This window comes from Sardina pilchardus, chromosome 2 (assembly GCF_963854185.1).
Source record: "Sardina pilchardus chromosome 2, fSarPil1.1, whole genome shotgun sequence".
Classification (NCBI taxonomy): Eukaryota; Metazoa; Chordata; class Actinopteri; order Clupeiformes; family Clupeidae; genus Sardina; species Sardina pilchardus.
In genome coordinates, this window is record NC_084995.1 from 1,732,265 (window position 1) to 1,757,264 (window position 25,000).

General features: G+C 45.7%; 2 protein-coding genes across 3 annotated transcripts in view; both read right to left on the reverse strand.

Moving 5' to 3' along the window:
* gria2a (glutamate receptor, ionotropic, AMPA 2a) overlaps nucleotides 1–16,124 on the reverse strand; it is a 19,918-nt gene extending 3,794 nt beyond the window's left edge. For both annotated transcript variants that reach the window (XM_062515973.1, XM_062515981.1), the window contains exons 1-14: nucleotides 15,632–16,124; nucleotides 15,224–15,364; nucleotides 7,972–8,211; nucleotides 6,246–6,442; nucleotides 5,975–6,028; nucleotides 5,711–5,869; nucleotides 5,233–5,400; nucleotides 4,934–5,038; nucleotides 4,623–4,730; nucleotides 4,216–4,422; nucleotides 3,499–3,866; nucleotides 2,107–2,305; nucleotides 1,690–1,937; nucleotides 432–546 (exon numbers count right to left, since the gene is read on the reverse strand). In XM_062515973.1, coding sequence (XP_062371957.1) covers nucleotides 432–546; nucleotides 1,690–1,937; nucleotides 2,107–2,305; nucleotides 3,499–3,866; nucleotides 4,216–4,422; nucleotides 4,623–4,730; nucleotides 4,934–5,038; nucleotides 5,233–5,400; nucleotides 5,711–5,869; nucleotides 5,975–6,028; nucleotides 6,246–6,442; nucleotides 7,972–8,211; nucleotides 15,224–15,364; nucleotides 15,632–15,716 — 2,394 coding nt within the window. In that variant the 5' untranslated portion in view covers nucleotides 15,717–16,124. The remainder of the gene's footprint in view (nucleotides 1–431; nucleotides 547–1,689; nucleotides 1,938–2,106; nucleotides 2,306–3,498; nucleotides 3,867–4,215; nucleotides 4,423–4,622; nucleotides 4,731–4,933; nucleotides 5,039–5,232; nucleotides 5,401–5,710; nucleotides 5,870–5,974; nucleotides 6,029–6,245; nucleotides 6,443–7,971; nucleotides 8,212–15,223; nucleotides 15,365–15,631) is intronic.
* A 4,012-nt stretch (nucleotides 16,125–20,136) lies between these two features.
* LOC134059544 (glycine receptor subunit beta-like) overlaps nucleotides 20,137–25,000 on the reverse strand; it is a 14,176-nt gene continuing 9,312 nt past the window's right edge. Inside the window, exons 8-11 of the mRNA XM_062515992.1 lie at nucleotides 24,503–24,655; nucleotides 23,967–24,115; nucleotides 23,567–23,731; nucleotides 20,137–21,596 (exon numbers count right to left, since the gene is read on the reverse strand). Coding sequence (XP_062371976.1) covers nucleotides 21,300–21,596; nucleotides 23,567–23,731; nucleotides 23,967–24,115; nucleotides 24,503–24,655 — 764 coding nt within the window. The 3' untranslated portion in view covers nucleotides 20,137–21,299. The remainder of the gene's footprint in view (nucleotides 21,597–23,566; nucleotides 23,732–23,966; nucleotides 24,116–24,502; nucleotides 24,656–25,000) is intronic.

Here is a 25,000-nt window from a genome sequence, read left to right on the forward strand (position 1 = left end):
ATAGGAGGAATAACATAAATAACATTATCAATGTTATTTTATGTTATTGTAGCATTGACACTGCTGTAGGCTTGTAGTCATGGCGATAGGCCTCGCTGCTCCATTTGGCCTGAGCTTAGCGTAGCTGAACTGGGCCACATGTGCAGCGACGCATCGCCCCGAGAGAGCAGCACGAGCAGAGGCCACGCCGCATCTGAGCCCCGCCACACGGCCGCAGGGCCACACGCGCCCAGCCTGACGCTCACTACGCCGCTCCCCGCTCCACTCACGCTGCTATGCTGGGGGATGCTGTTACCAGCGTCTAGTCTACTCATTCGTTGCTGTTTATTGTGCTAGGGAAACCTTGATAGGTGGGTTGCTGCTGGCGTCTGATTGTGCTGCCCCCTCGCCACTGCGTTTGGTTACCCATCATTCCCCTTTGTGGGGCTGACCTTTGACTCGCCGCCCCCGCTGCCGCACTCTCCTTTGTCGTACCACCATTTGTTTTTCAATTTGTCCAACAGCCCTTGTTCATTGAGTTTAAGCACTGCAAGGTTTACCGCATTTCTTCAAAGATAAAACACACGGGTGAGACAGGGGCGGCTCAGCCTCCCGCAGTGAGTCACATGTCAATCAATACATAGCCCCTCCCATTTAAGGCAAGCCCACCCACAACACCCTCCCCTGGAGCACAGGCTAATTAGGCCTAGCTCATTAACATCACAGGTGATAAAAGCTTAATCTATATCATTATTATCCTTAACAATATTTATCACAATCAATAACATGTAACATAGCTTTTAAACACTGACTAACATATATCAGGAACAATGCAAACATACACAAATACACCTACATACACAAGTGCAGTGCACCCTCACAAATGCACGCACACATAAACACACACACTTCTTCACACACTCACTCACACTCACTTACACACTCACTCACTCACACTCTTGTGTTCAACTGTGAGAGACATTTGGACAGTGGAAGCAGACAGATAGGTTAGTTTGTCAGTGTCAACAACAGCATGCAGCAGAGGTGACAACGTGGACCAGCACCGACAGCACGTTCCACACCACACCACACCACACCACACCACACCAGGCATTCCTCCTGCACTTACTCCAGCATTCACAGTCAAGATGCTCGTCACATGCACACAAGAGCAAACGGCTCTAGTGCCTAAAACTCTACTACTGACTATTACTGTAACCTCAGTACTTAAAGTACATCCTCTGAGTGAAGACTAGCAGGTGTGGAGGACAGGCAGAGAGAATAGTGCTCTGGGATTCATGAGCCTCTGAGTTTACATGCAGGGCTCATGGAGGAGATGGACTTCTCTGCCATCTCTTACAAATGACTTAGTCATTTATCATGTAATAAGACTACCTGAGGTAATTCTGTTGCATAAAACACACTAACTATATGTGCATAAAGGTTTCTACTGACATTTCATGTTTGTTTACAAACATGAGTTGATCATAGATCACAGCAAAAGTCAATAAAGTGTGTGTTTCTAACATGCTTCCTTGACAGTGGTTTTGGTCACCTAGGTTACCTGCTGCTCTTTGGCGTTGGTTACCTAGGTTACCTGTTCCCTGCTCTGTGTACTGCCTAGGTTACCTCCCGGTGACCCCGGCCTACATCAGGGTAGGTGGGATACTATAACAACATGTCCACACATTGTTATACTACTCCACCCACCTTAATGCTGATCCTTTGGGCGTAGCGATTCCATAGCCTTTGGAGTCCAGGTTCCCCCCGACCTTCATGGTGTCGCAGGGCTTGCGCTGTTCGATGTACTCGTTCATGGTGGACTCCAGCAAGTAGGCGTACTTCCCTTTGGACTTCCTGACCCGTAGAACCCCCTCTACCGTGTTTTTCACAAATACAGAGGGCTCGGCACTCTTCATGTACTGCCACATCTTGTCAAAAAGGGCAATCTTAGACCTCTGCGCAGGGAGACAGGTGGAGAGAGAGAAAAAGGGCAGAGAGAGAGAGGACAAAGGAAGGAATGCAAAGGGACAATTAGGTGAGTGAGGGGCAGAGATGGGGGGATGAAGAGAGGGATTGGGAACTCTCCGTCCTCCTGTGGCACATCTGTGTGATTCTGGTTCTCACCCTGAAGAACTCTTTGGTGGATCCAGCATCCAGGGTTCCATAGGCAATCTCTGTCTGCTTGGCCAGATCTTCAGCACTCTCTATGGGGGAGACCATGCGCTCGACTGTCAGGAAGGCAGCCAGGTTGGCCGTGTAGGAAGAGATGATGATGAGGGTGAAGAACCACCACACACCACCCACTATACGCCCTGACAGAGACCTACACACACACACACACACACACACGCATACACACACACACACACACACACACACACACACACACACACACACACACACACACACAGCACACACACAGCTCAGCTACATAAGTCACACACATCCACAGTTGCGCACAGAGATGTTGTCCAGCAGAGCTCTACACATATAAACCATGTGGTTAACTCAGTCTTCTTGTAAGTGCACATATGTGTATACACACACACACACACACACACACACACACACACACACACACCGACACACACACACACACACACACACACACACACACACACACACACACAGTATATTTGACACCTTCCAGCTATCTATACACCTGTATGCTCTGTACAACATAACTGTTCAGAGGTTCCTACAGTATACATCTTCAGCCAATGCTGAAAAAATGGCTACCCAAGCATAAGCCTAATACAGAATGTCTACATAAAGTTCTCCCTGATTACCTCAGACCTGTTCACTCTCACACTCATATGATCATGTAAAGTCCTCTATCATAAGATCATTTGTGGCCTGCTTATAGATGGTGACACACACACACACACACACACAAAGGTCTGATCAGGGGTGGTTCACACAGGAAGCTAAAGCACTACACTCACCATACAGTTACGCTGGGGAAAAGAGGTATTACACAGCCACAGAGAGAAGGAAAGAGAGAACTAGAGTTGCTAAAGAGAGTGAATATGGGTGTCGTATGAGACAGGAGGAGAGAGAGAGAAAAACAGAGCGTTTCGAGAGATTTGGAGAGTGTCAGGTTTGCGTCTATGAAGCTCTATGCTAGCCAGGTGCGGTGCTATGTCTGTCTTATAGCACTCATATGAACCCCACCGGCTTAAGGCCACTGTGGAGGATATGCAGCAAAAACACGGTACGCCTCCAAGAGCGCGGGAAATCACAGCCACCTCCGACCCTCGAGCTCCGCTCGCACCACACACACACCACCACCCGCCGCAGGGTCACACCACAGGGCACTAACGGCGCCACCCTGTCATGCCAGCCTGCGTCTGCGCCATGCCCCCCTGCCCCCGTAGGCACTCCACTGGGGTCGCCAGCAGGGACGCGGAAGGGCGTCGGCACAGGAGGTTGTTGTGTGCACGGTGGGCAGTAGCCACGGTTACGCAGGGTCGAAGGCTGGGAGGGGAGAGGGGGGACAGGGTTGGACGCACAAACCTTGGCGAAATATCGCATCCCTGCTGCATAAAGGCACCCAGAGAGAACCAGAGAGAATTAAAGATCCCAAACTCGTTAGTGGACTCGCTCTGGCCGAGCTGCCCGTCCTCCAGCTCCTCGATGTGCCACTCGTACGGACTGAAGCGGCTGACCAGGAAGAGCACCACGCTGACCCCGATGTAGGCGAACACGATGCACATCCAGATCTCGTAGGCCAGCGGGTCCAGGAAGGAGAAGACGCCGGGCTTGGACTTCTGCGGCTTCTTGATCATGATGGAGATGCCCAGACTCATGAAGGGCTTGGAGAAGTCAATCACCTCCTCTCGCACCAGCGTGATGGTCAGGGGAGCCACCGCTATGTCCGCTTTCTAAGGGATACGCACACACACACACACACACACGCACACGCACGCGCACGCGCACACGCACACGCACACGCACGCACACACACACACACACGCACACACACACACACGCACGCACACACGCGCACACGCACACACACGCACACACAGAATTGCATACACACTGGTGTCAGTCACTGATACAAAGGGTTTGCATGGGAGGGTAACCATTCAGCTTATACAGTATGTGTGTGTAGAAACACATAACACACAGTGTGACTAGCAACCAATAAAGAAAAGGTAAATAAACAACATAGTACCTACAGTAGGTTAACTGATCATATATTTGAACACACACACACACACAACTCACCCCATAGACCAGCTCTCCCACCATTCCGTTCCAAATCTTTGTCTCAGCATCTCGTGCACCATACTTTCCATCTCCCACAATCCTCAGGTGATACTTAAACCCACAATGCTTAGCAATCTCTGCTGCCAAGTCCACACAGTAGCCCTCATAGCGATCATTATCCACAAACAGTTCTGAATTCTTCTTCAGCATCACATATGGAGCTTCCTAAACACACACACACACAGAGAAGTGTATGTTGACACTCCAGCACACATAGTTTGCAAATACACACAATGCATAAAGCAAGCCTGAATTCACACATGAATACACCTGAACACACACACACACACACACACACACACACACACACACACACACACACACACACACAAACACACACACACACTCATACCACAGTGTCTTACCAGGATGGTTGTCACTACAACAGTCTTGTTCTCAATGCCCATGGTGTCATTGGAGTATGGGTCTGTTTTAGTCACAGCCATTTTGTCTACTTCATTCCAGTAACCAATCTACAGTTGGGTGCACATTCAGAGCAGACACACAATAAGAGTACAGCATACGCATTACTACACTACACTCTACCCTACTACACTAATACACTCTTACTTATTAATCACACAGAGAGAATGACAACATAAATATACATGAGCGCAGATTGGCTACAGAACTCAAAGTGCTTCTTGACAAAAAGGCAATCTTATGATGTCTGCACCTTGACTGGTCCACTGTTCTTCAGCTCCATCACATTGACAGAGTAGTTCACTCGCTTCCCATATTGGTCAAACTGAATATTTCCCGTCAGTCCATCCACACGCACCTGAAAATCAAAAGTATGTCAACGCACAAGCACAGAGTCAACACACACACACACACACACACACACACACACACACAGTAAACAAAACAAGTCTGAGGGCTCTATTCTTTTGTACTTTGGTCAATGTTTTCAACATGCTGTGTAGATCTTGCTAAGTCATCCAAGGAGCTTAGATGATGCTGTGTGTGAAGTACCTGTTTTAGAGCTCGTTCGATTTCCACTCCGAGAGACCACGGCACTGCAGGGTTGGCAAGGCAGTCTCCATTGTTGCCGCGGCGAGTGATGTCTACCCGTTGCTTTTGCAGGAATTTGAAGGCCTCTGTCATCACCTGCACTGCATCATAAGTCAGCGCAGAGGTGTACTGGAGAAAAGCACACAACAACACAGTGTTATCCTTCACCAAACACTCAGAGAGATTGAATGCACATACACAAACACACACAATGTCCTTAGCACCTCACCAAACATCCAGAGAGAGGTTGAACACACACACACACACACACACACACACACACACACACACACAGACACACACACACACACACACACACACACACACACACACACACACACACACACACACACACACACAGACACACACACACAGACACACACACACACACACACACACACACACACACACACACACACACACATACTAGCATCCATACCCTGATCCTGCTGTCAGCTCCTGGGTACTCTTTCTCTTCCAGGGTTTCCCAGTGCTGATCAAACTTGGCCACGAGTGGTTCATCAAAGTCAACGATCTGGAAGCCTGACACATTGGCTCCACCATATTGTATCTTTGACAAGTCACCATCCAGAAAGCCCTGCACACGGCCACATTGAAAAAGCTCATGAATATTTCACTGCATTGCACTTGCACAGAAACATAATAGTGAACCTCATGCTGTATTAAACATGTAACAACGCACAAAGTTAGCAATGATGTAATGGTATCCCTTCACGTGGCGACCGATGGTGATAACCTGAAAACAGAAGAACATGGAGTTCAGTTGGTCTCAGCACTCAAACCTTCATTCAGAACATGGCTTTAGAGTATAGCTTTCCACTTGTTGTGGGGAAATTGTGTGTGTGTGTGTGTGTGTGTGTGTGTGTGTGTGTGTGTGTGTGTGTGAGAGAGAGAGAGAGAGAGAGAGAGAGAGAGAGTGATAGAGAGAGAGAGAGTTTAATCTGAACATATACCTGCTCCATGATGTCTTTGACCTTGTCCTGTTCACAGTCTAAGATGACCCTCTTCTCTTTCTTGTTCTCAAGGTCCTGGAAGAGTGAGCGATAGGCCTCATCTTTCCTCTCGTCCTTCAGGTTGCCCACGTTGATGGCGGTCACTTGCCACTTACGCTCCGCTGCTGTGTCCAGGACGGCCTGCAGCGTAGACAAACCTACAGGGAGGGAGAGGGAGAAAAAGACAGAGATAGACATAGACCATTGCTATGGGAGAGAAAGGTTGATTGAATGTCCTTTCTTGTAGTACTTGTAAGTATGTCGACATATAATTGCTTCATGTGAATGTGTGTGTGTGTGTGTGTGTGTGTGTGTGTGTGTGTGTCAGGGGTGGAAATTAAAAATTGAAAATGTGAAAATGTATCAGCTAATAGCAGATTCCTGGTCAAATTAACCTGCCAGTCAATGTTAAAATATGACTTTGTGTCTGAAATATACCAGCCACTCTCACATTTTACCAGCATTTGGCTGGTGGCTGGTGCTAATTTCCATCCCTGGTGTGTGTGTGTGTGAGAGAGAGAGACAGAGAGAGAGAGAGATTTGTGGGTATAGGTACAAACTATGTTGACCCCAGTTCAAATGTGTAATGAAGGTTAATGAAAGTGAATCTCTGTCCATCACTCTCATTACATGACATGTTAATCAAACTCTGTGTCTCCCCCTCCCTCTGCCCAGTCTAAATTAACAAGACCCTGTCTCATTTAAATCAGCCCAAGCTTTCAATGCCTCTACAGACTATAAGCTATTCTGCACTGTGCACTAGACACACACACACACACACACACACACACACACACACACACACACACACACACACACACACACACACACACACACAGACCGGTGTGCCTGGAGGCTACTCTCTCTCTCTCCTTCCATCACTTTTTTTCTCTTCAATTGTGCTATCTGTCCTCTCTCTCTCTGCCCTCTGCCTCCTCCCACTCTCTCTCTCTTCCACTCTCTCTCTCTCTCTCTCTCTCTCTCTCTCTCTCTCTTTCCCCTAACAATGGCTAAGCTGCATGGCTGACTTCATATCTAGGACTCAGTGGTGATTCTGTTCCTACTGCGTGCATCCACAGACAAGACAGGAACGACTGACCATGACAAGCACAGCAGCTATTGTCCCCAACAGATAACAATTACAAACCACAAAACAGCCCAGACAGCTTCCCATCAAAACCAACAACATCAGACATGAAGCAATTCAATTCAATTCAATTCAATTCAATTCAATTCAATTCAATTCAATTCAATTCAATTCAATTCAATTCAATTCAATTCAATTTAGTTCAGTTCAGTTCAGTTCAGTTCAGTTCAGTTCAGTTCAGTTCAATTCAATTCAATTCAATTCAATTCAAGTAGGTTCAATTCAAGTAGGTTCAATTGAGCAGTGAGCAGAACTCCTAGTTGGAGCCCATCTGCCAAACAGGTGGAGATAGAGAGGGCAGGGAGTAGAGTAGGGGGCAGGAAGGCAAAATCAGAGAGCATCGTACTACCTAGAAACACCCATGTGGTGTGTATTGTATGAGTGTGGAGGAGGAACATTTGGAGGAACATTTCATGAATGCATATGATGTGTGAGTGTGTGTGTGTGTGTGTGTGACAGTGAGAGAGAGACAGAGAGAGAGAGATGGATGGAGAGAGAATGAGAATATATACTATATATGTATACAGTATGTGTTCATACCTCGGTCCCCATCGTACAGGTAGGCAAACGACTCCCATTTGTAGTACTCCACGAGGCTGATGAGTGGCCCTTTGATGTCAGGCCGCATTTGAAGCACAAACTGGTTGAATCCGTCGGCAGGGAAACTTGGTGTGATGAACGACACGTGAAGCGTCTCACAGAACGATGTGATGGTGTTCACCGACTTCTTATCGTAAAACCCAAATATGGCGTACACCCCACGGGAAAACTGAGAGCAGACTGTAGGTTGAAAAACAAAAGTGGAAAAGATGAGGACAACTAGACGTCACGCTTCTGATGACATGGTTGGAGGTGGAGCATGACCTACTATGTTTAATTCTCCTGACAAACTCCTGATCATCAAAGACACATCATTTATTAATGCCTAGGGTTAGTCATTCTTTCAAATTCACATTTTCTATTCCTTTCATGCATTGTAATATGTACTGCAATTTCATAGTTCCCCAATACTGAGATTCGTCCTCCAGGACAATACTGATAATGATATTGATTGTAATTCTTCAAGCACTGTGGAGCACTTCAGAGCCAAGATGCCATCAATATTCTGTGGTCAGAGTGAGTAATGTTTGGATTGGATCGCATATTCATTTTTCATATCTCATAGGACACATCATCTGCACCTCTCTAGTGAATGTGGCATCCTCCAATATATTGATTTGTGGTCAATACATCCCTATTAAAGAAAAAGGCTGTGTAGGTATTTCAGGGCAAAACTGCATGCATTTCCACCACTAGACAACAGTCTAACAACATGGGGTCTGACTACCTGATGACCCTGGCCATCTGCTGCATCAGAGGAACCTGGATGCGACAAATGACTCTTCGGTCCACACAACACAAAACGTCCTTCTCATTGGTAACACTACTGCATTCAGTTCCACCTGATTCTGTCTGTCCTGCATTGAGAATCCCTCGTCATTCAGGCGAGTATGTGTTGGGATGGAGATAGTGTTAAAGTCTGGGGGTTCTATTCCTCTGAAAGGCCATTTTTCGGATTGTTCGTCTGCAGCTATTTTTAGAGAGTGATTGAACGGTTAGTTCTGGGTTGCAATTGGATTGATGGGGTCTAATTGCAAGGGAGTTAAAACAAGAGCTTGTCAAAAGAAATCATTACAGACCCAAACACAGTCGTGTTGCATCTACAGTAAAACAATGAAACAAAACCCAAGAATTAAATAGAATGCCTTTTAAATTCACAATGAGGTCTTAGTCTACAGAAGTGAGCGGGCTTGACAGAAAGTGCTTTTCTCTATGCTCACTAAAGGCACTTTGAGATGTAGGCTTTTAGTGTTTCCAGATAGATGAAAAACGAATCAGAGCTGGAATCTTCCTGTCAAGGACAACGTGATTAAAAGACTATCTAACGAATTCAGAGCTGTTCAACGGTCGCCTCGTCTGCCTCGCCAGCCCTCCAGTCGTCACTAGCTCACTGTCTTTTGCTCGGAAAAACACATGCCCACATACGGCATGAGCCGTGGGCCCAGGAGGATGAAGTTTTAAAGGGATAAACACACTCTGGCTCCCATGCATTACCTTGTGTTTGTGTTGAGGCCAGAACAGAGCAGTGGTAAAATTAGCTGTCCTACTTAGTTGCCCTGCTTTCTGTGCTCTAAAGGAAAACTATGCACTACGTGTGATTCCAAGTGTGTGATCGTGTTTGTATTTCATGTGTGCACATAACAGCAGCACACAGGTGAGGTGAGCATGTAAATATTTGTACGTATTTTTGTGCATGTGTGTGTGTGTGTGTGTGTGTGTGTGTGTGTGTGTGGGAGAAAGAGGGATGTGTTCTGTATGCGTGATTATCTGAGAAGGAGTGACAAAACAAGGTGTTTTCTTGTTTCTGCTTTGTTTGTTGGGGGGATTCTAAATATATACAAAGTCACAACAAGCTTACGTCTGAATCTGTTATGAAACAAACTGCCAAATCAATCTAGCATGAGACGTATGCTTTAGAGAGATGCAGTGGCGATTGGACCAATAGCGCTCTTCTCTCACTCTTTGCTAAATAACATCTAGCAATGCTTTCTCTCCAGCTAGCTGGGGTAATATAAGATTGTTGAGGGACTGCATTGTTCAGCACCCATCCCTTTCATATTAGCTGTACAGCCTGTAGCATATTATGGTCCTGCAATATCATGACACACTTCTCAAATGTCGAATGACGTAAAATAAATGTTTTGTATGGTAATGAATGGCATTAAAACCTGATGAGACTGGATCTCTTTTTTTTCTCACTGAAAAATCACATCACTGAATGAAACCACTATTTTGGATAAACAACAATATTATTAAACTACAACATATATTCACCACCAACAGGCTGCATTGTTCATATTGCCTAATGGCAAAATATGTTGACCAAGCCTACAAGAGTCAAATCCATTTCATTCAATGAAACTTCTAGATACAGTATAGTGTAACATCTGAAATTTTACATTTTTGTAAAAGGAAACACTGTCTTTCCTACATTTGAAAGATAACAGTTACATCAGGAATTTGCAGCTTCTGAAGTTCATTCACTTTGCTCACAGTGACAAAAACCTGAAGGAGCAAGAGGAAGAGGAGGAAGACTGAGATTGAGGACTGGTAGGCCTTTGGTTGACCAGAGCCTGTACAAAGGATCCAGACTAATTTGGACTGTAGCAGATGTATGTGGGGCTTTTACAACCCCACCTACATGCAACTCCCCTCTGGGTGAAGAGGCCTGTGGCAACACTGAGGTGGAGGCCTGCCAGTGCTGGACACTCCACTGAAGAGAGTAGAGTACTTCCCCACATACAGTATGGGGCCAGAGATGACACTGCATGCTGGAGAGCTGCTGCAGCCTGATCCACATGGCAGACAGGATGTACAGTTAGCTTCAATTCTGTATAAAGTATCTTATCAGTACAGTATCACAGTACTTTTGCTGTACCGTGACAGTTGTTCATACGACATTCTGTAGTTTAAGAAGAAAACAGTAACCTATAAAGTGGACATCCATTAACAGCTGGTAAGACCTGTCAATTTCACAGCCATAATGTAGTGTTGTGTTGTGTTAATCTATCATATCCAACACATCCAATTTGTGTTCATAGTTTGTATTTATGACATATCCCCACAACTTATGATAACAGTGTTTCATACTTAATACATCTGTGTACAGTTGAGATGTGGAGAGAACTTAATATGTGTAGAATACATTTTTTAGAAAATGGTACATAAGTTCAGTGAGTGATGTTTTGAATGTTGTGGATGTGCTTTTGATTTTTGTGTGGAGAGGTTTGACAAGGAGTGAAATCAGTATTTTGCATCTGATTTTGTCTATCGATTCCTAAATACAATAGCCCCTTTATTATTGCCCTCAAAGACCATCAGAAAATAACTGTGGCTTTCTTCCTAAATTACGTACATATTTCTTCATCATCATGCTGAAATGTGGTTATTTCACTTATATGCTGGCAATGTCTTAATCAATTCCTTCTCCAACTTCTGGTTACAAAGGGATACCATTATCTACCAAGATCTTTTCACACAGTCAAACACTTTGATAAAAGGCAAATGACTAATGACGAAGGATTAATTCTCTAAACACGTACATGTATGAAGGAACCCTTACATACATACAAATCATGCCAAGACAGCTGCTCCCCCCTCCCCTCACACAGACTGCTTTAACCTTCCAGGGCACGGCTCGTGTACACAGAGCACACACTGACACAGCCACACACTCTCTTTAATCCCTTCTTGAAGGTGAAGCTTGATTAGGATGGAGGGACAGAGAAGCGCCGGGGGAGGGAGCGTGCTACATTCTTTTTATCGTCCTGTCTTCAGCACAAATCCTCAGTACCTGATGAAGTGATGAGAATATTTATGTGCTGGCCTCTCTGGAGGTGCACAGGAGAATAACCTCCAGTTGTGTGCATCGAGTGTGTGTGTGTGTGTGTGTGTGTGTGTGTGTGTGTGTATGTGTTTGAGAAGTTGCTACATATACTGTACCAATACTTTTTCCATTTCAGACCGTGAGCAGCGAGGACTGGCAAAGGGGGAAAGCATTAACTGATACTACAAATGAGTAAAGACAAACTATTTTCTTTCATGCAGTTATAACCAACACATATCAAGATGTTCCTTTAGGAGCGGGGGCTCATTCAACTGGCAGGCCTTGCACACAGAATTGTGCAAGGGACATACAAACGTACATACTGTTGGAGACAGTCTTTGCAGAAACAGCTCTTGCACTAATGGAAAACCAAATGAAGGTCTCACTTTCAGTCACACAGAAGAATGAATATACAGAACTAAATTCTAGAATGTCTCTTTATCCACAGACAGCTGGAAGTTTTAGCCGGGTGCTGCAAACTGAAACTGAAGGGTCAGACGACCACCTTTCTGTCTGGCTAAGCAATGAGCCACCTACTGTCAGGGCCTGACATCATACTTGCTGTACCTGCAAAACTGTTACGTAACTTTTGCTTCACTTAATATGACGCGTTTAGTATAAGAAGGTACTTGAGTTTCAGATTACAAAACTCCAGAGCTATTTCACTTAAAATAAAGGAATATCTTTGCAAGACCAATCAAATAGAACCATTTCTAGAGATCCAATCAGTATTCCATGTTAAGGTCCCAATTCTGCTGTGGATCCATTTCAGTTGAAGTAGGCCTATTAAAGACCCTACTTGTCTACAAGGAGGAGTGACAAATTCCAAAGGAGCTTTATCCTAAGACATCATAAGGAACCATCAACTGATTGAACAGTAGGATTATGACATAATGTATGTATTGTGAATGACAAATATGCACATTTATTTTAATCCAGTGAAAACGACAAGCTAAAACAGACATTTATCAAATCCCAAAGTAATCAGAAGTAATTCCAAAAAAATGAGTACCTTCTTTTACCTGAGAACAAACATGTGGTCACCTCATATCTTTCAAATCCATGATAAATCACACTAGATGCTATGCTTTGCATTCTCTTTCAAAGACAAGTGTTTGACCTGACTAAAACAATCCTAAGGTCATAGTCTTCTCTGGTGATACCTGCTGGTCCAGAGCACCTGTTAGACAGTTGCTGCAATGACTGAATCTGTGCAGCTCTTTTCACATTTCCAAGGTGACAAATCTGACATCCGCACATAATCGATATCAGGCGTCTAATATTCTATTAGGAGTAACAAGCATATCTGCATACAGACATTTTCTCTGCAAATGCACTTGGCAGCGTCTTGAGTCTTTATCTCCCACTGGGTGCCCGCTGGAGGACAAGAGGTCTTGACCAGAAACTGTCTATGCACCATCCGGAGGCCAGAGGACACCCCTCAGCCCTCTGTACAAGCCACAGATGTCTTTAGTAAGCAAAATATTTGGCATCCTTTACGCAATGTCCTCAGACAAAAGCAATGGCAAAATGTCATCTCTTTCATCGTCTATTTGATAATCCTCATACTTTGATAGCTTGAGAGGCCTTTTATTTTTGTGGGACACCAAATGAAGTCACCATAGTGGGAATGCCCTGATTATCATTCTCTGTAATTCATCTAGAACAGCCTCACAGTGCTCACAGTGCTTAAACTTTTATATTGGAAGTGCACTGTGGTAAGGAAAATGGAAAAGCTCTGTAGTACCCTGCCATTTATTTTAAGAATCTAAGGCTGCACATGGTGTTCGGGTGACACCTTTAAGCTTGTGTTGTACACGCTGTATGGGAACCATCTGCATGATTCAGCAGTGCAGGGTGGTGATGGCATGCGGGCGACTTAATGCAGTGAGGGAAGCTCAACTAGTTGAACGCATGGACCTCTACCTGTACACATTCTCTCTCTCTCCATTTATGTACACACACACACACACACACACACACACACACACACACACACACACACAAAGACACTCACGCAGACGTACACAAGTGACCAGTGTTGGCCAGATCTCTTGCTGGCCCCGTCGCTTTCTTCCTACGCGCGCAGCACACTTCACTGCACAGCCGTGGGCGAGTAGAAACAGCGGATTGTTGCTGGAAATCCCTCGCCATTTTAGTTTCTGCGAATTTCTCTGTATTGTGAAATGTAATGATGTTCACCTTCTGAATCCATCAAACGGCTTCCCTCATATCATAATCGATAAATTCACCAAGTCGTGTGTAGGCTGTGTGTGGGTGTGTGTGTGTCTGTGAGGAGAGAGAGAGAGAGAGCGGTATGGATGTTGTGGTCGGGGACGAATAAAAATCATCGAAGACAACGAACCGTCTGTAAGTTTCAAGAGCCTCTAATAACCTTCAGCGGTAGCTCCTTGTGCTCTTCACTGCTATTACCTAAAGACGCGGGCAGGACTGAGCTGTCAAAGAACGCGTTTGAGGCTGCCTTTTAGCTCGGCGGTGTGAGGGGAAAAAACGTATTCTCTCATTGTACAATAGTGCTGGTTTATTCCAGGGAATGAAAATCGCCCTTTCTCCACGTCAAAAACCTAATTCATCAGCAAGCGTAAGATAATTCAGGCAGTTCGGTCTCCGTTCCTAATGTGATCAAACGGCGCGTATGCAAGGAGGAAAGCGGGGGCCACACGGTTACTGTGGAAACCAACTCCATGCTGATCAGGAATTCATGCCGATTACACAGCGAACCTTTACATAACATCATTTCATACACCTGCTGATATGCAACTGCCTATTATGCTCATTCTAATAATAATAACAATAGGCTAATAATAAAAAAAAATACGCGGTTTGGAGAAAAATGACTCAGGTGGAATACATGAGATGAAGCGAGATAAGACAGAAGCCACTATATCGGTATAACGCACAGACAAGCGTTAATAATAGAACGCATGTATGATGGTTACGCCATCCAACCCATGTATCAGAGGCGGCCAACGCACAATCAAGCGCGCACACACAGAAGTCCCCATGTTACTGAAATATTCAGCGGCGTTAAATCTCTCGAGCTCGCCTGGCTCCGGCTAGCAAACGCGCAATGCTACTTGACAGCTGATCCTAAATCAGCCTGTCCATTCTCCTCCGATCACAGGCATTGCGAGCCTAGCTACCAGACCGCTTTCAGAACAGTAGCGTACTGAAGGACACAAGATGCCCACAATGAAAGCAAAAGCCCACCAAAAATCAAGGCTCACATCATGGGCGTCGCACCATTATTTTCTGCCAAATAATTGCCATCAATTAAAGAGTCAATAACCAGATCACAAAACAGGCTCTGTTAAATTCCAGCATGCTTCACTAAGCCGCACTTACAGCAGTTGGTGATGGCGAAGCTGTTGGCCACCTCCAGGTTGTCTATATGGGGTGTGAGACGGATCTCGTTCGTGCCGAACCGAACCATCCCGATCCGGAAAGCGCTGTATTCCTGATCTGCGCCTCGAGGGAACAGACCCCCTAAGACAGACAAGTAAAGAGAATGTGAGGAACGTTCTGTCAACACACACATTAAACGATTAAGAAACAAATATGGCATTGTATCTCTTATTTATCAGCATATGTTGCCTCGAGGCTCCGGAGCGCAAAAGATTTCCAATTTGCCCCTTCCCCGAAATGCTCGGTATCGGTAGGCTGATGTCCTAAATTGCCCAACGCGCGTAAACCTTGAAACACAAATGTGAATATTTAGATGCAATCTTTAATTTTTAAGGCTATGATTCTTACCTATTTGAACGCTTGGAGATCCACCAAACGACATCCCCCACAGCACGGGCAGTATCAAGCCCGTTAAATTCATCGTCTTTGGCATTTCCAAAAGGCGCTACGACATCCACCATCCAGCGTTTCACTGGTTATAAAATAGCTCTCGTCCCATGGACCCGACTTCTCATCATACAGAGACGGGAAAACCGAGTGGCTTGCGAGGGTGAACAGACCTTTGAGCCCTTAAACACGAATGAGAAGAACTAGGGAGCGGGCGATGCGGGGGAAGAATCGCGCACTGATGCGGGTTTCTAGTGCTCGCCTCCTTTGCGGCTCCGACCCTCGGAATCCTTTCAACACAACGGACACGCGAGGAATACTGATGAAGACGGAGAAAGCCGAGAGATTCCGAAACTGGTGTTGCAGCTTGAGCCTTCGGATACGAGATTCGGGCCAACGAGCATCACTGGCCTCGTTCATTGATCGATGCGGTAATTTTGAGGCTTGGTTAATTGGCTGGAGAAGTCTACTTAGATATTTGGACATTTGCGCTGATCATTTAGTGTTTCCTAACTGGGTCCGTCCATTGGTGTGTTGGAGGAGGGCTACAGGCCTCCGGACCACAAAGGGCAGAAGCATTACGTCTGATGGGATGCGATTGTATTTTATTCCTGGCCTTATGGGATGTCATCTAAAGGAAAGCGTGACACATTTACATTTAATCAAGTAACACAGGCGCTCAAACAGCATGCTTTGTATGCCATTACGCTACTGGCTACCACACAAAACTCTAAAATGGTAGCAGGAGCACCATTTGCATACGTTGGCCTTTTGTGAGACCCGTTGTATAGTCAAATAACATCATTGCATTCAAATAAAACATGGGTTAATAAATTACTTTATTCAATGAAAATGGCCTTTCTCTCTCTCTCTCTTTTTTTTTTATAGCAACCGAAATACAAAAAGTCACATGCCAGGCAAGGCATGTCAGCTATATTTGTTTTTAATGTCCATGGATAGGCTACAGAACCGATCCAGGCCCAGATGGGGTTATTGCAGGATTACTCATAGAGATAAATAACTTACAATCTTCAATAGGTATTAAGTGACACCTATAACATTATAAAGTGTAGGCCTATGTGTGCAAATTAGAAATAAGCTTCTCCTGGGCCTGCCTGAGACCTAAACTTGGCCCAAACAATCCCATCTGCGCTGTTCACAAGGTCAAAATGGCAAGGCATTGAACAATTCTATTTTGTGTTATCTGACTGCAAATGAAACAGTAAATACAAGATACTGAAATTCCTCAGTTTTCGACCGCTTGACTGTTTGTTGGAGTGCAGTGTTATGTATTTGCTGAACTATGGCCATGACGATTCTTCCTCAAGTCGTGATAAATTAGGTTTATCCTATGAAGGATCCTAAGAGGATGTGCCAAACTCAGCTGTTAGTGGGGTGGTTCCTGCCTGCTGAATGGATTGCCTGGGTCTGCCCTCACAGCAGTCAGGATGAAAATAAAGGAGGGGCAGGGTTGATCGAAGAGGGGTTCTATTTGATATAGTATTTCATACGCTGCTGTTGTTTTTGTATCCTGTTGATCCTGTTGATCGTGAGTTAAGTTAAAGTATCTCTCAATAGTTGGCTATAGACAGTGCATGTTGTACTGTGAAGGAGTGGCAGCCAGTTGTTTGTTGGTATGTAGGCTGTTGTTATATTACACAAAAATGGACACTATAACACTATGCAAAAATGAATGGAATTAATTATTTGGTCAGTACTCTCCATCAATGTGGCTACAACAGTTTATTTTACTCCATATAATAATTTCACAGCACACATCCCATAACTTGAGGATAGTTTGCCCAAAACAATAAATACATTAAAATACTTGCACATTGTCGCTCAGGCCACCAGCTCAGTCAGCTCCTGAGAGGGAGCACCAGCAAAGTGTCATTTCAACACCTCCATCTGCACTCTCAGCTCACCAAAAACACACCGCCTCAGCGCTTAAACACAGTCCAATGCACAGCTAAGACCAGACCAGGCAAGGCAAGTTTATATATATACACGCAGTGGTTCTGTGATTGGGTCAGACGCTGATGCTTCCGTTTGACCCTTCTCATTTGATAGTCTGTCCTCAGTGTTGATGGGTGATGCAGATGTCTGCAGTGCTCCATAATGTTATCTGCACTCCAGGTGCCTGCCGAGGTCCTGCTGGGGAGTTTGATGCAGATGGGTGGCTTTGAGTCATTCCAGCAGCGTCCCTGTTGTCACGTCTCTGCGGTGACAAGAACTCCGTGGAGTTGGGCTGGGATATCGGTGTGTCAGCATTTGGATTGTTCTCTGGGATTGGATCAGACACAGATGCCTCAATGTATTGATGCTTCAGCCTCTTACTCATAATCTTACACACAGATCATCTCCATTTTACTGTTGGAAGTCCTGGATGTTTGATGCTGATGATTGGCTTTGAGTCAGCCCAGGAGTCCTTCTTGTCATGTTATTATGCTCTTCATGGTCTTCATTTCAGTGGAGGCTGCTGGGTGCTGATCAGAGGGCCACACCATGGGGGTCAGGTGGGTGATGGAGAGAGAGGACATAGTCACCAATCCAGCTGAGTTCTGTGCTATTTGGGCTGAAATATTCTCTGATTCCAGAAAAGGTTAAGATTGTCTATAAAATTCATCCCAAGTGAAAACATTTGTTATAAGCCAGGTGTTTAAATGGAATAGTCTGGTGAATATAGAACTAGCGTCTGCTGAGAGTGGAGCTATGATGACTAGTTTGTTTTATATTTTTACACTATTTCTGCCCATCTGACACGGATGCATCTGGAAGACAGCGTACAATCCTCCTTTCCCAACCAAGTCACCCAGAAGGAGGGTTGTGGGATGAACGAGGTGCCGGGAGCTGCCTCTTGTCTGTGCTCATGTCTCTATTGTTGTGGTTTGATTGCTGTCTGCTTTGAGTCTGTTCCCTGGGAAGTTCCTCTCCCTGAGGCACTCACATCTGCCCTGTTGTACTTTACTGACCTGGCTCTATTTCTGATTTGAAACAACACCTGAATTTACTGGTGTTGTTGAGGTCTTCACAGTTTTTTTGTGTTTCATATTTTGGATCTGTCACCTTGCCTGTGCCAATGCTCTATTCAAGTTTTGCTGTGATGAATTGATGCCTTCATCCACTCCATCAGCAGTCTCTGCTTTCCAAGGTACCGTTGCTGTACTCACTTCATGAGATGTTTGTCATAGTTCATCCACCTTTGTTGGTCTTGGGCTGGAGGAGAGCATTTTATTTTAATCCAACTTCAAGATGACTTACCATTCAGTTCTTGCCAGTTTAATTATCTGGCTGATGTAAAGTCATTTTATTTCAAAACCAGCCAGTACAGTTCAGGGTATAAAAGTATTAGTTTCACTATGTTTGTTGCTTGTGACAGTGAAAATAGAATAGTGGAAAAGAGTTTGAACTGAGCTACTCGTTTGAGTAAGAGGATGCAGACTGGTCATAGCCTGGCTAGCGCCTACCTAGGTCAGATAGTTTGGAAATATTCTTAGAGGGTCATGTGACTTTTCAGACAGAACAGGTTGCTATGAGACAGATGATGAGCTCTGACCAGAGTTGGACTCACACTCGCCGTGTTTTGATATGAAACTTGTCTGACATTCCTTAAAATAGCTTCTGGACTCAAACATTTCAGGATGTGCTTCCTTGTGAGATGAGGTATATTTGGTCTATATCTGAAGATGAAAGGCCTTCGTTTGGCTGGAAGTATGATTTGAAAATGGAACACACCAGTGTGCCTTGCCAAGAATGCTTGTTTCGAAGAACAACTGTTAGCCATAAAGCCAACAGCATGTTTGGCCAACATCATATCTGGAAGCAACTTGGGGTCTGATTTTGGGAACCAAGCCAGCTTCTGTTACACACCACACTCACACACAAGGGTCCAGCACGAAGGGAACTCCCCAGGTCAAAGCCAGGCTAGCCACCATGAGGAAAGAGGCCAATCCTGTCTGCAGTCCAGCGCCGTCTTAGAGTCAGACTAAGTGCACTCCTCAGGGGAGGCTGAACAGAGAACTACTCCCCCCAGATGCCATGAATACAGCAGCCACTCAGTGTAGTTTCATAGATATCCAGCAGAGAGCAGCAGAGGGCTGTTGTAGGAAAGCACAGAAGCTCCATGCATGTGGGGATTCAGTAAAAGTGTACTCTTCCTCAAAGATAACCCATCATGACCGAGACCAAGCACACACTGAGCATCTCTTAATGCACTCTCCTGTCTCTCTAAAATGTAGTATATTTATATTATTCCAAACAGTTAATTTTGTTATTATTAATGTTTAAAAAATAGCTAATGGAATTGCTTAACAGACATAAGAAGAAATCTCAACCCAGTTTGACCGCTAGGAAGTGCACTTGAAAAGTTGACCATGTCTGGGTATTGAACAGGAAATAGTTATCAGCAAACAGTAATCAACCAAAGAAGAAACAAACAACCATGTGTTGCAGTAATACAGAGAATATATGTTTATATGTTTATTTTATTCATGATGTGTGTGTACACACAAGGCATTCCTATAATGCATGTTATTTACAGTAATTCCAGTCTATCAGTCCTTTAAAGCATCCTGTGCCCTGAGAAATTGTCCACCAGCAGCCTGGCACATACACATACAGTACATACATGCACGTGCACATACGCACAGTACCCAGTGCTCTTCCTGTCCCTCCACTCTCACTGCTAAAACCCCAGCCTGGAGCTATTTAAATATAGAAAGGTCTGCATATATTAGTAAATGGATTAATGTCTTTACTTCAGCGTGCAAGGTATTTAAACACACACACGCACAAACCACACACACACACGCACGCAGGCGCACACACACGCACACAGACAGCAATCCCGTTGTGGGTTATTTTGCTTTGAAGCAGTTCAGATGCAAATTGTAATCACTCACAGACACACACACACACACACACACACACACACACACGCACACACACCTTCAGCTCTTAAGCTGTTAAAATTCAACTTGTATAGTGGAAGACTTGAACACGGGGAAGAGAGCTTTGGTGCAAAACAATAGAAACAGAAGGACAGAGCTGAGGATGCCCGCTTCCCCCATAAAAAAAAACCCTACCCCAAGTCTGGACTACAGAGAAACACCTTGAGAGATGACAGGAGTGTGTTGTGAGCAGCCCCACACATACACCACGCAATGTGCCCGTGGCTTTTCCTCTGCCCAGCCTCCGCTGTGCTGAGCCCCTCCACTTGGGCAGTGCCTGCAGGAGTGGCCTCCTCCGGCGTGGGTAATCCTCCAGGCAGAGTCCCCCTCAGCACCGCTGCAGCTACGCAGCACTCCCCCACACGCTGAGCTCGGCCACGGCACTCACACAAACCTCCAGGAAGGAAACGCTGCCAAGAGTCGCTTTCCTTATCCAGGTTAGAGTGCAAACCAAACCAAGTTATCAGAACCAATATTTCTTGTTGCCTACGCGTTGTGCTGAGGTGAGACCAAATCCTTTTACACACACACACACACTCTCTCTCTCTCTCTCTCTCTCTCTCACACATACACACACACACACACATTAAAGACACACACTTTCACAGACTGAAGGAGTATGTATGGTGACTTGTGTTCCTGTGTTTCTCTGTATTCCACCCTGGGGTGCTCTACGATGGTCACAGGTACACGGACCAGTAGATGACATTGAAGAAGAGGAAGGTGCCGGGGAAGAGGGCGCGGGCGTACAGGTCGACGCGCTTGGCTGCGGAGGGGATGATGGGTTTGGCAGGTGCAGGCTTCTTGTTGTTCTTGTTCTTCTTGTTGCCCAGACCATTGTTGACCTCGATGGGCTTGCCATAGCAGTCAAAGTTGGACAGCTCGAAATCCCGAGGCAGTGAGCCGACAATACTGAAGTCATTGGAGCGCAGGTCCGACTTGGAGGTGCATACTTTCTTACAGCGGGTCTCCACGACCTACACACACAGCAAAGGAGGGCAAGAGCAGAGAGTCACTTCAGCACATCAATCCGGCTGATTAATCCTACAGAGAGACACACGCACACTCACACACACGCACACACACACTCTCTCTCTCTCTCTCTCTCACACACACACACACACAAACACACACACTCATACACACTCACACACATACGACAGCCCGTCTTCATCATCTGAGTGATTCTGACACACAGCCGCCTCTCTCCTCTGGGCATAACATATGGCATAGGGCCACAGCTCCAGTCTCTGGGGACTCGACAACATGCCAGTTTAACACCTAGAGAGGCATGCACTGACCACTTACCTGCCCATGGTGACCCCTTCTGAGCTTGCTCAAGTACCACAACTTTCCTACAATATATTAATATCCACACACTCCACAGACCCAAACTCCACTCAGTTTACAATACTGACCACCTTCTTGTACATAATGACACCCACCCAACCACACACCGCCATATCATATATTAAAAACATCATTGCAGCACATCAACACTAACAAAAGAAAACCTACATGCACCTTCATTCTCTCTCTCTCTCTCCCTCTCTCTCTTTCGAACACACACAAAGGTTAGTAGTCATGTGCTCTAGTTCTCTCCCTGCTGTCAGAACAGATAAAACCCCATCTCCCAGAGGCCCCTGCTTTTACTCCCCTGCCATTTCACTGAGAACGCTCACTGTAACCAACCGCAATTACAGCCATTCCATCAAATGTGCCTTTTCTCCCCCGCGCACACGCTCTTCCACTCTCAGAGAGAGAGAGAGAGAGAGAGAGAGAGAGTAATTATGACCTTTCTGCTACTGCTGCATGTATGTCATGCAAGCTCATACTGTAGAGAGAAATGAGGAACATTCAGGACTAGTAAGAGCCATAATCATTTTCGCCATATAGTTTCATAGACATTTAGTGTCTTCATCGCTATACATCAATTTGATGATCTTTCCTGGAAACGTTATTTAATATTTGATTCTCTTTGCCAGTGTTCTATCACAAGAGACACCCTTTCCCCATATCATATGCAAGACAGATACTATATAGCTTTTCTACTGCAGCTGTAGCGTTGGCCTCATTTTTACAGAATATTCCTTGAGGTTCATTAAAAGGTGAAAGAAGTTATATGGAGGAACTGCAACAGCTGATGTTGACTAAATAATGACCACGGGGCATTCCTCTGCTGTGTGTTGAGTGACAGCTAGCAGAATGGATTCAAGGCTGTTTCAGCACCATGGACAGCTCTGCCCACGTAGCATGAGGCCTGGCCGTGGTCCTGACGCACCCACTACAACTAGAGCACCTATGGACCAAGTCACATGTGTGCTATCACTTACTTACTGCTGGCATGAAAGCAACTCCAGAGTTGACACAGCACCTGTAAATCAGCTCCTATTCTTCACAGCAGTTAAGAGAGATCTCACGATAACTGAGCTGCATGAAACCGGACAGCACATGGTTCTCAGGCCATTCTCTGATATGATCTGCCTAATTGGGAAGAAAGCAATGCCATTCACAGCCATTATGCTATGCATCGCAGCACAAATAAGCAACACTGTTACTTTTGGAACAAAGACACTGTAAAAAAAAACTGCAGCGAGTGGGGAGCTGTTGGACGTAATTGAAAATAAATATGTCAAAATATGATCATAACATAGCCATCATCAACATGAATCATGAGGCTGTTTGGGTTGACTGATTATAGAGTCAAAAACACACAAACACACATCTATGCAAAATCACACACACACACAGACACAGACACAGACACACACACACACACACAGACACACAAACACACACACACACACACACACACACACACACACACACACACACACACACACACATACACACACACACACACACACACACAGACACACACACACACACACACACACACACACACACACACACACACACACACACACACACACACACACAGACAGACCTGCAGTGTGCTGACATGTATGGGGGTGCCCCCTGTGCCATTGATGGTGTTGGGGGTGGTTTTGGAGGGAGTCTTGTTCTTGGCCTCCTTCTCCTCCTTCTCCTTCTCCTTCTGGGCCATGCGCGCCTTCTCCTCCTCTATCCGCTTTGGGCTGTTCAGCATCACCTGAGCACCGCAACATAGAGCAAACCAGATCCAACATCAGTACATTAGAAACACACACACACGCACACACACACACACACACACACACACACACACACACACACACACACACACACACACACACACACACACACACACACACATACCATCCATCATCATAGGTGCAATCACACATGTACATATAGTACATCCACACACACTGACCCATGCACAACACACAGCCACACAAACCCACCTGGACAACAGCGTACTCCACCAGAGAGGCAAAGCCGTAGAACAGGCAGGTCAGCATCCAGATGTCAATAGCCTTCACGTAGGACACCTTGGGCAGGTCTGAGGCTAGAGACGTACACTCAGAGGAGAGGGACAGAACAGAGAGAATACCTACAGCAGCAGCGGTAGAGAGAGAGAGAGAGAGAGAGAGAGAGAGAGAGAGAGAGAGATGAGGGAGTGGGAGTGGAGGAGAGAAGAGAAGAGCACATGAGTAGATTAGGAGTGGGCCGGGCAGGGCAGCAGGATGAGTGAGAGGCCAGTGGGTCTCCTCATGACACTTCCATGGGTCCCCAGCACTCCCACCCCAGCACCCCCACGACAGGAAAAAGAGAGGAGAAAGAGCGCTGACCTGACAGAGGGATGGAGCCCCGGGATGGACAGATGGGCGGATGAGAGGAGGGAGAGAAAGGGAGGAGCCTATGAGAGATGGAAGGAGAGATGAGAGGAGCAGAGGGGTGTGTGGGCGGGCTCTGGCGGGAGACTGGCGGGGCGGCTGACCTAAGGGGATGCGGGCGGCGCTGGCGTCGGGGTTGATCCAGAAGGCGAGCCAGGACAGCACCACGATGAGCAGCGTGGGCGCGTACACACCCATCATGTAGAAGCCCACCTGCCGCCGCAGCGTGAAGATCACCTCCACGCACGTGTAGTAACCTGCACACCAGAGATGGGAGTAAGTCACACATATGCAAGTCTCAAGTAAGTCTCAAGTCTTAACCTTCAAGTCTCAAGCAAGTCCCAAGTCGTTTTTGTGAGGGTCGAGTCAAGTCAAGTCAAGTCATAGCTTAGGTCGAGTCAAGTCAAGTCAAGTCATAGCTTAGGTCAAGCAAGTCACAAGTCAAGTCATATGATAAGCTGGAAGACAACCGTCTTAAAACTTGAAGAGACGGCAGCCTAAGTTTTATGTAGCCCTCCTTTGCACAAAAGGGCTAACAAATAGAAGAAGGGGATATAAGGCTAAAGAATAATTATAAATGCTCACTAGGACCAGCAGGATCA